General features: G+C 43.1%; 1 protein-coding gene across 1 annotated transcript; it reads right to left on the reverse strand.

Annotated features, from left to right (window-relative positions):
* Positions 1-7789: 7789 nt before the first annotated feature.
* On the reverse strand, positions 7790-9105 carry LOC123411022 (probable O-methyltransferase 2). The gene is made up of 2 exons (XM_045103937.1): positions 8250-9105; positions 7790-8134 (listed from the first exon to the last, which is right to left on the reverse strand). Exons 1-2 carry the CDS (start codon positions 9054-9056, stop codon positions 7835-7837), a joined length of 1107 nt encoding a protein of 368 aa, XP_044959872.1. The 5' UTR covers positions 9057-9105; the 3' UTR covers positions 7790-7834.
* Positions 9106-16202: the final 7097 nt, after the last annotated feature.

Genomic DNA, 16202 nt, shown 5'->3' on the forward strand with positions numbered 1-16202 from the left:
TGTCGTGGTTTTTTCACGACAAATGTCCTCGTGAAAGTACTTAGGTGTGAGGCCATTGCAGCTAGGTGGTGGATTGAATGGGGTTGATTGAAATCGAGAGACGTGAGTTTACCTAGGTTCAGCCCCTTCGATGGAGATAAAAGACTACGTCCTACTTTTGGTGTTATTGATGATGATCTCGATTACAAGTCCGAGAGGAAAAGCCAGATAACACACATTGGACAATACACTTTGATGGGTCAAGACAGCTGGAAGGCTCAGGGGCTAGAGTTACTTTATCTTCCCCGAGTGGTGAAATTTTTTCTTGTGTCTTACAACTCTTGTTTTCTTATACTAACAATGCAGCTGAGTACGAAGCTCTCCTTCATGGACTTCGCATAGCCAAGGAGATAAATCTTAGTCGGGTCAGATGTTTGGGCGACGCGAGTTTACCCAGGTTTGACCCCTCCGATGGAGGTATAAGTCTAAGTCCTCCTTTTGGTGTTATTGATGATGATCTCAATTAAGCGTGCACAATTGTTAACCTAGATCTCGAGAGTTTTGCAACTTGTCCTTTCTACCTCAGGGGCTTCCCTTTATATATAGGTTGAAACCCTAAGATTACAACAGAGTCCGGATCGTACTACAACCCATGACATTCAACTTCTATCTTAGGTACGGGAGAGTTTTCCATGTCTTCCTTATTGAGCCGGTCAGCCGGGTGGTGGGCTATAAGCCGGCCTCCTCATCGTCGACCCGCCTTCTGGGTCTTCGTGTTTAGGGACCTTCAGCCCAAGTCATAGTCTAGCCGTGTTGTTCCCTGGACGGGTCAACCCGTGTGGTATATCCCCAAGAGTGTTCGTGGTGTTCGTGACATAGCTGCGTCGGCAGACGGATCCATGCCGGTGACCATGGATGTGGCGTCAAGCGAGCTCTCCTTGGCCAAAGGCTAGGGCTTGCTCGTCGGTGGCCGTCCATAGTCATTGCGTCATGTCCCCCTTGGTCCAAATATTGTCGATTGAGTCATGCCCCCCGTTGTGTGTGGCTTCTCCGTCTGCAGGGCCATGATATCACCATATCCAAATACTAACATACAAGTTTGCATATTTCAATCTTCATTTTTCTTGCGAAGGACATAAGATACAATCCGATTGCTGGAGAACAAAGCTGGTTGTAAGTTTTATTAACTCAGTGCATCGCCGCATTTGCACGGAAATGATACACGCAACAAATAAAAATGAAAGCAAGATATACTGAAATAATAACAAAGCTTCCAAATATTTTGGAGAGGGGCTGGAGTTTTGCAAAATTCTGTACACACGAAGGAGATAACTTTCAGTTTTTAAATTCGTCAATTTTCAGCTCCAATTCATGTTGAACTTCACCTAAAGTAGATAAACATTAAAGTCCAATAATTTCAAGTAAGCAACGTAGTCATGGGCAACTAGGAGTGCGTGAATTTTGTTAAATATATTAAACTCGCCTAGTGACTCTAATCTACAGTAAATGTTGTTTGAGTAGCAACATAGAAGAAGTTAATCGGTCCCAAACAATGCATGAATAGTAAAAAAAATCACAATACCCTAATTTAGTTTTTTTTTGGCTGAGAGGTGCTTAGATGTTCAAATGAGTTGAAATTTGGCACGGACCTCATGCACTAACAAAACATTCATGCGAAACATTCTGAATTTTTGAATTTTGCTAGTATTTCTTTTGATTTTATTGTTCATGTGTGTGAGCAAATGAGTTCGGGAGCCCGTCTCGGAAAATAGGTACTTCTCATACGATATGACAAGGAAACAGTAACTGAAAAGAATAAGAACCTGTGATGGTGCGATAATGATAGGAGAGGAGCGGTCCAGCTCATAAAAAGAAATTCATTGATCGTCACACAATCATGCACACGACAAACGCATCCCACATCTTTTGGTGATTCACAAGAGACTGCAAAAGTTTCTCAAAAAAAAAAGAAGGAAAATAATGGAATTATTTTCTCTCTCTAGAAACATCTGAGGAATTTCCACCACACAAGTCTGATGGAAGTCGATCATCTCAAGTTCTCAACATGCACCCGCAAAAGTGAAAATCAAATGAAAAATGAAAACATGGTCCCATCAAGCTCAAAGCTAGGCATATATTTTCTTGAAGAACAAGAGTTATACAATCCACACGAGCGGAACCTATTCAAGATTAAGAACTACCGCAAGAAGCAACATAGAAGAAGTTAACGTCATGGTGTCACAACCTTCATGGAGGCCGAGCGGAGAAAGCTGAGGAGCGACCTGAAAATAAAGCAAAAGAAGGAAGACCGATTGGCGTGAGTTCTCTGGACCGCCAAAGGAGATGTCAGGCCGGCGTCGAGTATCATGCAACCTAGCCAAGCATGCATCAATATTTTTTAACAATATGTATCGAAATGTTTCTGTCTTTTTGGAGTGGATTTTTGGCACGCAGGTGCTGGGGCACCAACCTCATTTTTGTCGTGGCTTTAGATTTTCAATCTTTCATATCCTTGAACAAGAGTCCAAATTAAGTTTCTTTTGCATATTTGTGTTTCTTGTGATGTGGGCTTTCAAATAAGATTTATTTTGGACACGTCTTGATGAATTTTTGCAACATTCTTAAGTTTCAACAGCTGAAACTTGATACGATCGAACGAGAAAATCGCAAGTTTTAAAAGCTAAAACTTAAAACTTGGTGTGACCTCGTTCAGAGTTCAACGAATTTGCAGACCGTGAGGAAAACCGGCCGGGCACGGCTGGGCTGCATGCCACCTCACCTCTGAGTTTCCGTTGGCTTTCTCCTACATGCTTGTTTCTCCTTTCTCCCCCATTCTCTAACAATATTGCTCTTCACTTTCTCTATATCCTGTGTGCCGTAGAGAAACTTTCATGTATATGATTCACTATATTAATAGAGAGAGCATATTTGTCTTACACACAATCAAGTAGAGACCTAGGCTACCATTTCAAATAAACGTAGAGCTTCAGCGATCGATGGATGCATGATAAGATGACCAGGTGATGTTGGTACCACCACCACTCCATGTAGGTACCCATCCGTCTTTGCCTACTCAAGTGTTCCACCGATAACAGACTGCAACCCTGGTATCCTCCACCCCTTCCGACAACTCCCATGGCGGATACCACCCTAGCAAGTATTTGACCAATGTTCTTACCATTTTTTTACATTCTTGTTGTTTACTTTGAAGGAAATTCGATGGATTCGGTAGAGGAGTACTTCTATGTTGTGTTCATGGATTATCTTCGTCAAACAAGGATGAAAATATTGATGAACATGAGGAGGAGCATGTTCTCAATGACAAGGGTTGAACAAAGGGACCTTGAGTGCTGAATCGGATCAGGGGACAAATCCATATGATGTTGTATGATGACTACTTTGCCCCTAGTGTGCTATTGTAACCTTATTTCCACCACCGATTTCCTATGCAGCAACATGTGTTGGGAAACCAAGGTATCACAGCCTATGATGATTACATCAAGCTAAATAAGGATCTCGCTCTATATATTAGGTTCTTTGGTTACCAAAAGTGCATGACTACTATGAGTATGCTTGCCGATGGGACGACCACAAAATCGTGGGTCGAGTATCTTCGGATCGCTGAAAGCACATGCCTCCAAGCCACAATCCGATTTGATGTTGTTGTAGTCAAATTTTTTGGACCGGAGTACTTTAGAACCAAATGTCGCAGAAACAACAAAGCTCATGACACTTGAAGAATCAGGATGCTTTCACGGTATGTTCGATCCATGGATTGCATGCACTGAAAATCAAATAACTGCCGATATGCATGACAATATAAATACCAGGCCATTGCAAAAAGCTCACGATTCTTCTTGAAGCAGTTGCATCGCAAGACCATTCGATTTTACATTCTTTCATTGACATGCACGAGTCTCATAATGACATCAATGTGATGAAGTGATCTCCGTTAATTGTTTGCAAGGTTGTGTACAGAAGAATCTCTTGCGTGCAACTATACCATCAATGGTAAAAATTATAACATGGGTTAATATCTTTGTGATAGTATCTATCCTCCGTGGGTGCCCTTCGGCAGTACCATCTTTGAGAAAAGGGGTGAAAAGATGTCTTTTCGCCCTAAAACAAGAAGGTGCTATAAAGAACGTGGATAGGTCATTCAAAGTGATCCAAGCCCATTTTTCCAAAAAAATAATAATTTGGACCTACTAAACTGTGGGATCCAGAAACATTGTGGGGATGATGAAAACTTGTGTGATCATGCATAGCTTGCATGTGGAGAATGAGGGTGAGGGAGTTCGCCAAGGTCTGGAATTTCAAGAGATGAGTGATCCTATCCAGCTTCCAGAGCAGAATCAGGCGATGTTCGATGATCTTTTCCAAATGCACCAGCAGGTTTGCCATCGAGAAACTCATGAGTTGTTCCAGAATGATTTATATGACCAACTGTGGGTGTTTCATATGGACACCTATGACTTGTGTCCGTATTTGTTGAATTCAAATTTGAACTATTTTATTTCAAAACTTTCTGTTTGGATTGTAGTATTTATATTTGAATTATTGTTGCAGTCCTTCATTTATCAAATATTTGTTCTATTTATATTTGATTATTTTCAGTGCTGCATGCATAGGAACAAAAATAAGTGAGCGGATATTTGTTGCCTGTCAACTTGTCCATGGCCATCCTTTCTCATTGCTTGTTGAGGGCCCTCCAAAGGTGCATTAATCCAGACAGTTTGAAAACCAAATTGGTGGCCCTGTTGGGGTAAATATGCTCGTAATGAATTTATTTCTAATACACCACATGGTCCATGCTGAGGTGCAAAAATTCACCCACATCATCCTGCAGACCTAGCTGAAGAAAGCCGCCTTAATCTAGTACACCTCAGGAAAGGTTTTGGGGGCACCACCCATTGCCCCAAACCTCCCTAAACCAGCTCCACATCAACTCGGCTGAGAGAAAATAAAAGAGTATATGGTTCGGTCCTCCTCCTAGTGACACACATGATACTACCCATTGCCAGGACCAATACATTTTAGCACTTGTTATCCCGAGGGCATCCTACAATGGATTAGCTACCAAAGAAATATCTTAATCCGGGGTGGGAGCCGCACCTTCTAAAGCTCCATTAACTCGGTTAGTCCACCTCCCTATGCAAAATAGTATATGTGGATTTGATAGAGAATCTACCTAGGGGCCATAACCGCCATGTGGATACATCCATCAAACCTGACATCACGATGCCCGACATGGCTAATGATATTCATATCCACTCGGTGAGCTCAAGGGGGACAAAGATGTGGTGGAACGAGGTGTTCCTTCCCGCGTCGACCACCGCAAATGACATGGACATAGCCGGCAGCTGCTCAGCAAATGCCAACAACAAAGGGAATTGTTCACAAAATAGCTAATCAAGCCATAAATCAACCTGAAATAGGGTGTATGTACCTCTCCCACAGTCACAGATGTCCCCTGAAAGAAATAAGGCTTGAGAGATTGGATGGCTTTCTAGAACTACAAGCCCTTAGTCCTAGGACACATGACAAAACATTGGCACTGAAGATATTTGGCCTCCCCTTTCATAATCCTCCAAATCCAATTGGTCATTGTGCACAGGTTCATAGGACGAGTAGAGATGATGTCGAGCCCCCTGCTCTTATGGAGTGCAAATGCCTTTTCATTTGTACATATGCTATTTCTTTTATCATCCCCCCTTGCTAAAAAAAATTGTCTGATATTTGCCAATGTTCGCATGTGCTCCATTAGGAAATATGTACAAACCCAATGCAAACATCGGGATGCTAGATGTTGAGGAGATAATGAGCATTGCTTTTCCAACCTTAGACACGAACCTACCTTGTGAGGGATGAATCTTGTGTTTCACCCTCTCTACAACTAGTCTAAAATCTTTCACGAGGATATCACTAACTGGAAGAGCTAGATAGGGTATGGGGAATGAACTTATGTGGCAGTTGAGGAGGTTGGCAATGTTTGACCTCTCCTAGTCAGAATAACACATCACCAATACCTCACTCTATGTGAAATTAAAAGACAAACTCGTCTCTTTGGAAACAAAGCAAGAGGAACTTTAAGTTTATTACATGCAACAAAGTTCCTTCAACGATAAGGAATGTGTTGTTCGCATACTGCAAGTATGGGACTCCACATCCCGCAGTCAAATGAGCTAGAACACTACACAGATACCCAGCATTCCTCGCCACATCCATAATGTCCACAAGGTTACCTACAATGAGATGAAACAAGAGTGGTGATAAGGGGTCACCCTGCCTCACCCTTGTTGTTAGTAAACATGTTAACAATTTGGACTGTATAGTTTCAGTCAGTTTTCCTATTGGACTGCTTTTGGATGGGATGAAATAGACTAATACCCTAAATTAATTTAGTTTGGTTTGGGTTTTACCTATTATTGGATTGGATTGGTATGGTCGGGTCAGAGATTGACTGGTCTCAAATGGTTTCGATCCATGGATGGAAACCAAATCGTTAGACCACTCCTGCAGCTTGTGGTTGTAGAAGAGCACATCCATGAGGTTATCCATGAACCCATCCACGAAGGAGTTGCAGGCTTGCATCCTAGCGTGAGCATCTCGTCTATCCAGGCACCTGCTGGAGACCCACGACCTCGCTCTGCAGCCGCTTATGTACGCTGCCGCCAGCGCCATACTGTCACCGGAGTATGGAGAGATGTGTAGGTCTAGAGCACGATCTTGTCCTGCCTCGGCTACTTCTTTTGCTGCTGCAGAGGCACCGCCTCATGGACAACTAGCTCGCATCGGCTACTTTGGCTACCTCTGCTGCATCTACCAGGGTGGTCGAGACGGGAACGTCCGCCTAGTTCGCCCACGTTTTGTGTGCACATGTCCGTAGTTTGAAACTTCAGGCTCAAACCAATTTTAAGGAATGGATTGGACTGGTTTGGCTCAAAAACAAAAACAATTTGGTTTGGTTTGGATCATAGCACCTATAGTTTGGATTGGTTTGGTTTTATAGGTGGACTTGTACATGTATAGGGTTATTTTGTCCCGGGGCCGAATCCAACTTTATTGATTTTATCGCCGCTTCCACCTTGACCACGGAGAATGCTGCCAGCAGGCTCATTAGGCCACTTCCAATGCATTGGTGCTAAGATGAGGTGCTAAGCATATTAAATAGTTTAGCAACTAAAGTCCTCAATGCATAGTTGCTTAGCTTATTGTAGCTAAGCCTTCTTATTCAATGCTTTTGCAATTAAAGTTGTTCATGCATTGGTGCATTTCTTTTATTTAATTGTTTTACCTAGGTTCACGCGCTTAGCATTGTTTCTTTCTGGGATCACCACACTCATCTCTCTCCTATTAATTAGCTTGTCACATCAGATTTTTTTGTCTATGTGATAGCCTTAGCATCTGTACAAGGTGGAGCATTGGGAGTAGCCTTAAATATCCTCGTAGCAATCGCCCAGGTATTATCTTAGCATACCAACCATTCCCAATCATGTTTTTCCTTAAACGAAGAGCCTCCTCGTCGACTTGTACTTTCTAGTTTTTGCATTTAATTTGAAGTAAAATAAAATCCATTATTGATATTAAAAGATAATGTGTCAACAGTACATAATATGCATGCCAAGTAACAAGAAAGCATTGTTGGATGTTTGAAAGCACACCGACATGGTAAAGACTAAACAAAAAAACACACACACACACACACACAGTGCTTTAGTACTTCTCTAAATGAACCTTGCATGGACCTTATGGAAGCTAATTCCAACGCTTGAGCTACTATATAAGATGCATGAAGCTATCCATTTAGAAAAGCAAACACCTCTCTTTATTCATATCCTTAGAGCACAACATCTTATGGGTAGACCTCGATAACGCATCGAGCTCCCAGTTTCTTCACAATTTTATAGTCTTTGAACCCTGCTTCCATGAATAGCTTGCGCCAGTCATTTTCACTCCGTTGGACCCCTCTTGTTGTCACCATCATGAGCATATCCATCAGGAGTTGGGCTTCAAACATTATTGGCCCTAAGGATGGTCCAATCACAATGTCTATGATAATTATCTTTCCTCCCTCGTCGTGCGGAGGAATGGCCTTCTTGCACTGGGTTAAGATTTTCACGCAATCCTCATCGCTCCAAAAGTGTAGCACAAGCTGCAACAACAGGTAAAGTTCAAAGAATGAAAGATGGATATGCGTGCCTTCTACGAGTTGTAACTTGTAAGATCGAAATGTAAGAATTTCCCATGGTTTGCCATGTTAGATATACCTTAAGCATGACGGCTTGAGAAGATGGGACGGTGTGGAACAGGTCACCCGCTACATAGTTAACGACACCATCCTTTGGGGCTTTGTCGATCACCTTCGGAAGGTCCAACACGGTGCACTTGATGTGCGGATAAGCCTTGACGAGGGCCCTCGCCGTCGTACCATCGCCACCGCAGCAGTCAGTCAGGGACTCGAGCCCCTTGAAGATGTCGCCGCACTCCCGCAATATGGTGGCGATCCCCAAGTTGTCATGGGCAGCCAACCCTTCATTGGCAACGGCGTCAAACTCTTCGTCCATGAGGGGTGTTCTCTCATCAAAGACAGGTGCGCCATGCATGTCCTCGAAGGGAGACGGCACTGGTGGCTCAAGATCCTTCTTGAACCAGTCCGCCAGCCCCAGCGCAGCCTCTGCGCAATGCGGCGCGGTCACGGCGAGCACGAAATACTTTTGGCTGTGGTGCTCATCCGTGACACCGTCCACCAGGATGCGGGACAGCGGGGTGAGGCGGTAGAGCTCCCCGCCGGACTCGGAGTCTTTGTCCGCTGCGAAGACGCCCGACGTGACGAGCACGCGCATGAGCCGGTGGAGGAACGGCATCTTCACCGATGGAAGGGACAACGCGGCCATCAGGTCGGCGAGCAAGGCCACGCCGCCGAGGCGGTGGATGGTGGTGGGGATCTGAAGCTGGACGGCGCAGCGGAGCCCCATGGAGGACAGGTAGTAGAGGCTGTGGCGCCACAGGTCAGCCTGTGCCTGCAGCAGCTCAGCGTCCGTGGGCACCTCAATGGTGTCAGCCTGAGCCGCCATCGCTCTCCCTCGCCGTTCTCCGTTCCGGTCGGTGATGAGTGTGTGGTTTCTATATGTGATAGCATCAGTGCTTAAATAGGCCACACACCGACACAAACCGGCTGTGAAGTTCTCCATCTCAAATGAATAGGTATAGCTCAAACCAGTCACACGCGGCACACGAGATAATAAAATATGAATATGCAGCCAGGTGTATATGTTTCGAGGTCCACTCTCCCAGTTGTGGTCATGTAGCGCAACATCGACCATGGAATCTTTGTTTTGATGAATTTATGGGCTTGTTGGCACGCACTGCTGATTGCCAGGACAGTTTGATCTAGCAGATTCATCTAGAATTGCAAAGATATTATAAATTATAAGAAATATCTGAAGACAGACATGCATGGCATTACACTATCCCCACAAAAGGAAAAAAAAAGGCACCAGTAACATTAGGCGTGTCAACTGTTGATGCACAGTTAAAATCACAAACCGCTTCTTCGCACATTAATTAACCTCCATTATGGGTGTGTCGCCTAATTCGGCATCACATTCTACAGACAGGGAAACCCCAAAGGTGTGAAACTTGGTTGTGATGATCCGTTCTATTTTCAGATAATAATACAGTAAAAAAGTACACTACAAACTGCATAAAATAAGTGAATCTATACTTTAAAATATATCTATATATATTCATATGTAGTTTATAATAAAATTTTAAAAATATATATTTATTTAAGAACGGAGGAAGTATATAACTGCATGAAGAAGTAACTACGTACTCCCTCCGTTCCTAAATATAAGTTTTTTAAGATATTTTACTAGGAGTCTACGTACGGAGCAAAATGAGTGAATCTACGCTCTAAAGTATGTCTATATACATCCGCATGTAGTCCACTAATGAAACATCTTTAAAGACTTATATTTAGGAACGAAGGGAGTACATGGTAAACCATTCTTACCCTGAATAAGATATGGCGTTCACTAATTTTTCAAGAAAACGCAGGATATTAAGATCAAGATAATGTAAAAAGGAAAACGGACACCGGCCAATGATTTGCAACAGATATGACATTCACTAATAGTCTGCTGTTATGTTGAAGGTGAAGCAGGGCAAAGCTGGTAATGCATGATCAGCGGTGTGCAGTGAGTTACAAACGCCATGTACCATTATGATATTGCTTTCACCTTCCGTAATTTTCTATATATATTTTTTAGAAAAGCAGGATGACCCCGGCCTCTGCATCAGAGAGATGCATGCGGCCATTGTATTGATTATTCTCGAGGACCTTACAAACTAGAACAACAATATGTCTGAATCCGTCATCTTGGCAACACCTGCCGCTACCTTATCCATATGATGAAGGGGTGCAAGCCAGGCCAATATACCCAGACCTCTTACCTAAGCCTAACATCTAAAGCCGGAGACCCCGACCGAGCCATCTACCGGGTCCGGGGCACAAACGGTCTGACTCACTCACATGTGTCGTCGTCGCCATCTTTCATTGGTCCATCTTCAGAGCATATTGAGGTGTCAACCTTATCAGGTCCTCCGTCATCAACGCCACCACGACGCCAAACAACGACCACCACCTATGCGAGCCTTGGAAGGTCTTCCGCCATGGACGCCACCACGACGCCAAACGACGACCTCCACCTAAGCGAGTCCATCTCCAAGCAACATACATAGATCCATGCTAGGATAGGTTCACACCACCACTGTCGCCCACCACCCATAAGCGCCACCCAACCCCAAGGTTTCGTAAGCGCCGCCTTCAAGAAGGTAACGGCGCCGTGAGCGCCGCCGCCGCCCAACAAAGTTACGATTTTCGCCCGGGAGACCTAGGGGAAGGGGAAGTGAGGAGATCAATCCATACCGACGCCTCCAAGGAGGGGAACGGCGCCCAAGGCGTCGCCGTCGGCGCGGCCGGCCATGGCCGGCCAGGGATTTCATCCGAACTAGATCCCCGCCACCAGCAGCGCCTCCTGTACAGAACCAGCGACCAAGGGAAGCGCGGCCCGACCAGGCTGGCCCACACGCCGAACAGAGGACGAGGGGAGGCACCAGATCGCGCACATCAACCATTGCAGAAGCTGCCGCCAATGACCACCGGGATCCCATCGCCCGTACAGCCAGGATGCCAGCTCCACCGCCCGTACAACTGCTCGCCAGAGCCTGCCGTGCCTCTCCAAAAGGAGCCGCCGCTCCAGATCCGGGACTCCCCACGCAGAGCTAGGGCAGCCGAGATCCCGCCGCCACCATCCTTGGCGCCCCGGGCTTGCCCGGCGGCTGCCTCAGGCGGCGGCGAGGAGGTGGGACGAGGTGGGGAGGGGGCCGAGGCGGCGTGGCTAGGGTTCCCTCGCCGCCTTCCCATACACATGTGCTTGTGGCCAATCGGAATATTTCAAGTACCAACTTCGTCGGGTTTTGGCTTAGGGCATCTTCAACGATGACGGTTGGGACTCGCCACAAGATCAATCACATCAAATTACAATGAAACATGCGTGCGTCAAACGTTAGCCAAATATCCCTTGTCGTGCCCACTTTTTTATCTTTTTATTTCCCATTTTCTTCACCTCGCGGTTACAAAAGACTCACGGCCGGTCTCCCCTAAATCTTGACTAGTCATCTGTTGTGCTTCTTCTGACCTTGACTTACTGTAGAGTCACGACTGGTCGATCCAAACTCGTAGTGGATTATTTCTAACACTAACTTCTAAATAGACACATTATTTGTCTGCAAACAGATGGGTGGGATCAGTCCGTGGGCACTGATACAATGTCTTCTATTGATGTGCACGTCACGGTTGAGCAGTGAGAGGTGATTTCCGGCGTGGTGGATTTTTGATTAGATAGACGGATTGGATGTCCGGACTCTCTCAAAAGACCCCCAAATTTCATTCTAGTTTCGGAGAGTTTGGATGCCCGGACACATCTTCGGACACTCTCAGGTCTAGTTTACGGACTAAGAGCATGGTTAATAGTATAGCCAACTGCTGGCTATAAGCCATCTTATAGCGTACTTTATAGCTAGCTTGTACAACAGTTAGCTACAAAAGAGTACTACTTTTATCATATATGGCTCACCTTTTATTCTCACAAAACACCTAGGAGCACGTGCTAGAGGTGTCTCTTCACGAAGAGTCCGCTTCTCTTCTCTCTCCTCTTCTCTCTCATCCAACTTAGCAAAAATATAATATTTTAATCCTTACAGCCTGCTGACTGTACCTTATTGTACTTGCTCTAAAACCGTAATTGGGCTTAGTGCTTCGATTGCGCCTTACGACTAAGACTAGTAGGTAAATGCCTCTTATTCAACCAATGAAGGAGGGTTGGGATTTTATTTGTTTTGTTTAGGATTGGCAAGAGGATGGCGGCCTCAGCTTGAAAGCTATTAGAGAATGCGCACCACTACAGGGACGTGAGAAAAATTCATTGTAGGTAGTATCAAAGGGATGGGGCATTACGGGTGTTAGCGACGAAGGGATTGTTTGCAAAAGGATAGTATGTCCGGGCTCTTGCAAAGAACATATAGGGGCAGTCTCACATATTTTCTGAAGGAATGGAATCAGATTCTAGGAGGGCAAATGGTTAGGTAATGCCACACTCTGAAACAATATCCAACACTATACAATATTTTTATTCACAAGAGTAAGACTATCGTCACGGTATTGGAATGCTTTCCTCTGAATGTGACATTCAGAAGATATTTAATAGCCCCAGACTTGCATCGTGGATTTTTTTTTTGATTAATCGTCTCGCCATGGTGCATTTATCATGCAGAGCTGATGAATTTCGTTGAAATTTAAAAGCAAGTGGCAAATTCTCGGTGTATTCTATGTATAGAGCTTTGATCCAATCTGATGTGTCAGTTGATAATATTAAAAAGATTTGAAAGATGAAGAGACCGCTTAAGAATAAGATCTTTGCATGGTATCTTCGTCGAGGATTCATTCTTATCAAGAATAATCCTATTAAGAGAATTTGGCATGGAATTATGCAAAGTGTGTTTTGGCATCGCGACGAAACAATAAAATATTTGTTCTTTCAATACAAATTAGCTCGTTATATATGGCCAGTCATCCAACTTCAAGCTTATATCTGCCATGTAGTGTTGCTAACATTTTTGATAACTCGCTAGATGGGATTGATCACAAGTTAGAGTTTTAATCAGGGTTGAAGAGTTTGTCGTTATTTGGTTGTTTTCATTATATACAAATGATAAGGTTTTTAAGAATAAAAGTACTTCTCTTATGCAGGTTATCTACATGTGTACATATACGCTTCATTTACGATCATTTCTCTACAATGTGTTGAGAATCAAGACTCGTTTACGACGTGTGTACACGCTTCAAGCATATGGCTAGGGATACTTTATACAACATGAATAACATTAGGATCATAGGATTGGCCGTCCTACATTTTAGGCGTCATACAAACTGATGATTTCTTGAATTTTGCTTTTTTTCATTCTGGACTAGATTTGATTGTGTGCATTTTAATTATGCAGAGACCGTGTGTAACTTTAAACTTTTAAATAATAAAACACTGTATGAAAAAAAAATGGATTCGAACTTTCATGTACAATATATTTTTTGCGGGTAATGTTCAATAATTTAAGTCAACTGATGTATATGTCATCAATGACATAACTCATAAGTGTATATCATATCCATATTACGGATTACCAGACGTGCACATCGCAGACAGGAATTTTTTTAATAAGAATTCATGGTCTCATTTAGCACACGCAGGAAGTCTTAGCAAAGACACACTCGCGGTCTCTGCTCCAAGATGATGGTAATGGTATTTATATTTTTCCCAAGGATTATTGTTAAAGAATCTGCCTCTGGGACCTCGATTTCATTATAAAAGGAAGGTTGGTCGGTTAATTAACGGAACACGCGCTAAAACTGTTACAACATCCCACACAGGGCAAAACCGGCCGACCTCGCCATCCACACGGAGATAAACAAACGTCATAGAGAAGAACAACAATGTCAAAGTCATCACCAAAAGCCACCATCATCACTCCTCCACGAGCCAGCAACTTCGACTTCACCATCGACTTCCAGAAACGAAGACCTCTTCAGTACAAACACCCGAACCCATGTCGGTCCATGCCAAACAATCGAATGCTGGTGCAGGCGCCAGACAGCTCCGACCGAGAAGACCATCAAAAGACAAGAAAAATGGGTAGAGTTGGTGCCAACCAACACTTCCATGGCGACCACCAGCCACTTGTCATCACACTACTAGAAAAAAGGCTGTTAGTGGCGCACCTATTTTATTTATTAATAGCGCACTATAGGTGCGTCACTATTATCACGCCACTATTAATAAATAGTAATGGTACACACCTGGTGCGCCATTGTTAATCTACATAACAGTGGCGCACCACCTCGTGCGCTATTACTAGGCCCAAAAGTGCGCCACTGCTGTGGGTTACTAATGGCACACTTTTAGATGGTGCGCCACTACTATGAATATTAGGAATTTTTTTTTGCTTTTCTGATATTTGCACAGGTTACAAAATACATTACATCACAGAATATAAACAACACAACATATAAACCGCAGATTTATCGAATACAATAGAAGATTAGTCTTCGAATACAATTCATCATAGTGATACATATATAAGTGATGTAGAAGTAAGTGATACATATTCTATACAATAGTTTCATAAAATATCATCACATCATCCCGAAAATAGCGATACATAGTGATGTAGAAGTAATCATCATAGTCAATGAGACATCATATAACAAAAGTTGGTCACTAGTCATAATCACAACTCCTCCTCCTCATCATCGTCAACTCTAACACATTGTAGCACATCATCACATCATCTCGGAAATAGTTAATAATCATCATAGTCATTACCACCAATACTATTTAATACATTGTAGCACATCATCACATTAACACATTGTAGCACATCATCACATTGTAGCACATAATAACACATTGTACCTAGGACCTACTCCTCTGCTTAAGTAGAATATCATAAAACAAGATAGGCCCTGACTCTCCATTATGGAGAATGGAGATCATCTTGTCTTCAATTCTTGGCCTACGCACAATGTTGCTTCCAAGTAGCTCTCTACGATTGACCATACATTTTTTCCAATCTTTGATTGTCATGACTTCATCGGTTTTAGAAATCTGGTATGGACAGGAGTGATGCAGATACCTAGGCTGACCTGGGCGTATCATCATAACATGAACGCGACATCTTGGCAACATCAGATGAGGCACACAATCTTCCGGGATTTTCTGTTGAAAAACATAATATTAGCTTTGTAGCTAGCAATGTAGTTTAGTTTTACAAGAATTTATGCAAAAAATGCATGGATGTCGTAATAGTAGAAAATCTTATCATGAAATCTCCATGCATGTTACCGTAGTTCACCACGTGCACTAGTGACACATATTAACCATAATGTTGGGGAGTTTGCTGATAGGTATTGTAATTCTCAAGATCATTGATAAATTGGACAAGATGATGTTTCTCCTTACAAGTTAATTCTGCTTCATCATTGTAGTAATAGGTTCTGTCTACCATTTTTCGTACATTTTTTGAAGAACGAAAATAAGCTGTCAATGGAAATAAGTTGTCAACTATTTTTAAATAAACAATATAAATTACTTAATAAATGTGGTTGAGAAACTCACATAATGGTAGAACTGGAGGCGTCTGCACATCGACCCAGATGTCGATATTACCTTCAATTTCATCTTCCAGACGAATATCAAAGGTGATAAGCATATTAGACTCAAATGCATAAGCCTTGCATGGTGCTACCCAAGTTTTGCATTCAAAAAAGGAGTAGCTGTCTGCATTGTACAATTTTACGGCAAAAGTATAACCATGCTCGGTCCTCAAGTGAACTATCTTTACCTCCATATTTATTTCAGTACTGAAACCAATCTTATCCAACACATAATGTCTTGCATTACAGGGATACGCTAATAGAATAGTAAAAAAACAAAAATTATAAGTTGAAGCAAAAGAAGTCATGCTTAATTACGAAAAAGACTTGTCGTTATGACTTACTGTATCCACTTCGAAGTCCTCATCCAGCATGATGCTGAAGCGCCTATCATCAACTAGGTAAGGCGTGTCGTAAAGGCCGCGCTTGTCTTGATAGTATTCACACATAA

Source organism: Hordeum vulgare, chromosome 7H, assembly GCF_904849725.1.
Source record: "Hordeum vulgare subsp. vulgare chromosome 7H, MorexV3_pseudomolecules_assembly, whole genome shotgun sequence".
Classification (NCBI taxonomy): domain Eukaryota; kingdom Viridiplantae; phylum Streptophyta; class Magnoliopsida; order Poales; family Poaceae; genus Hordeum; species Hordeum vulgare.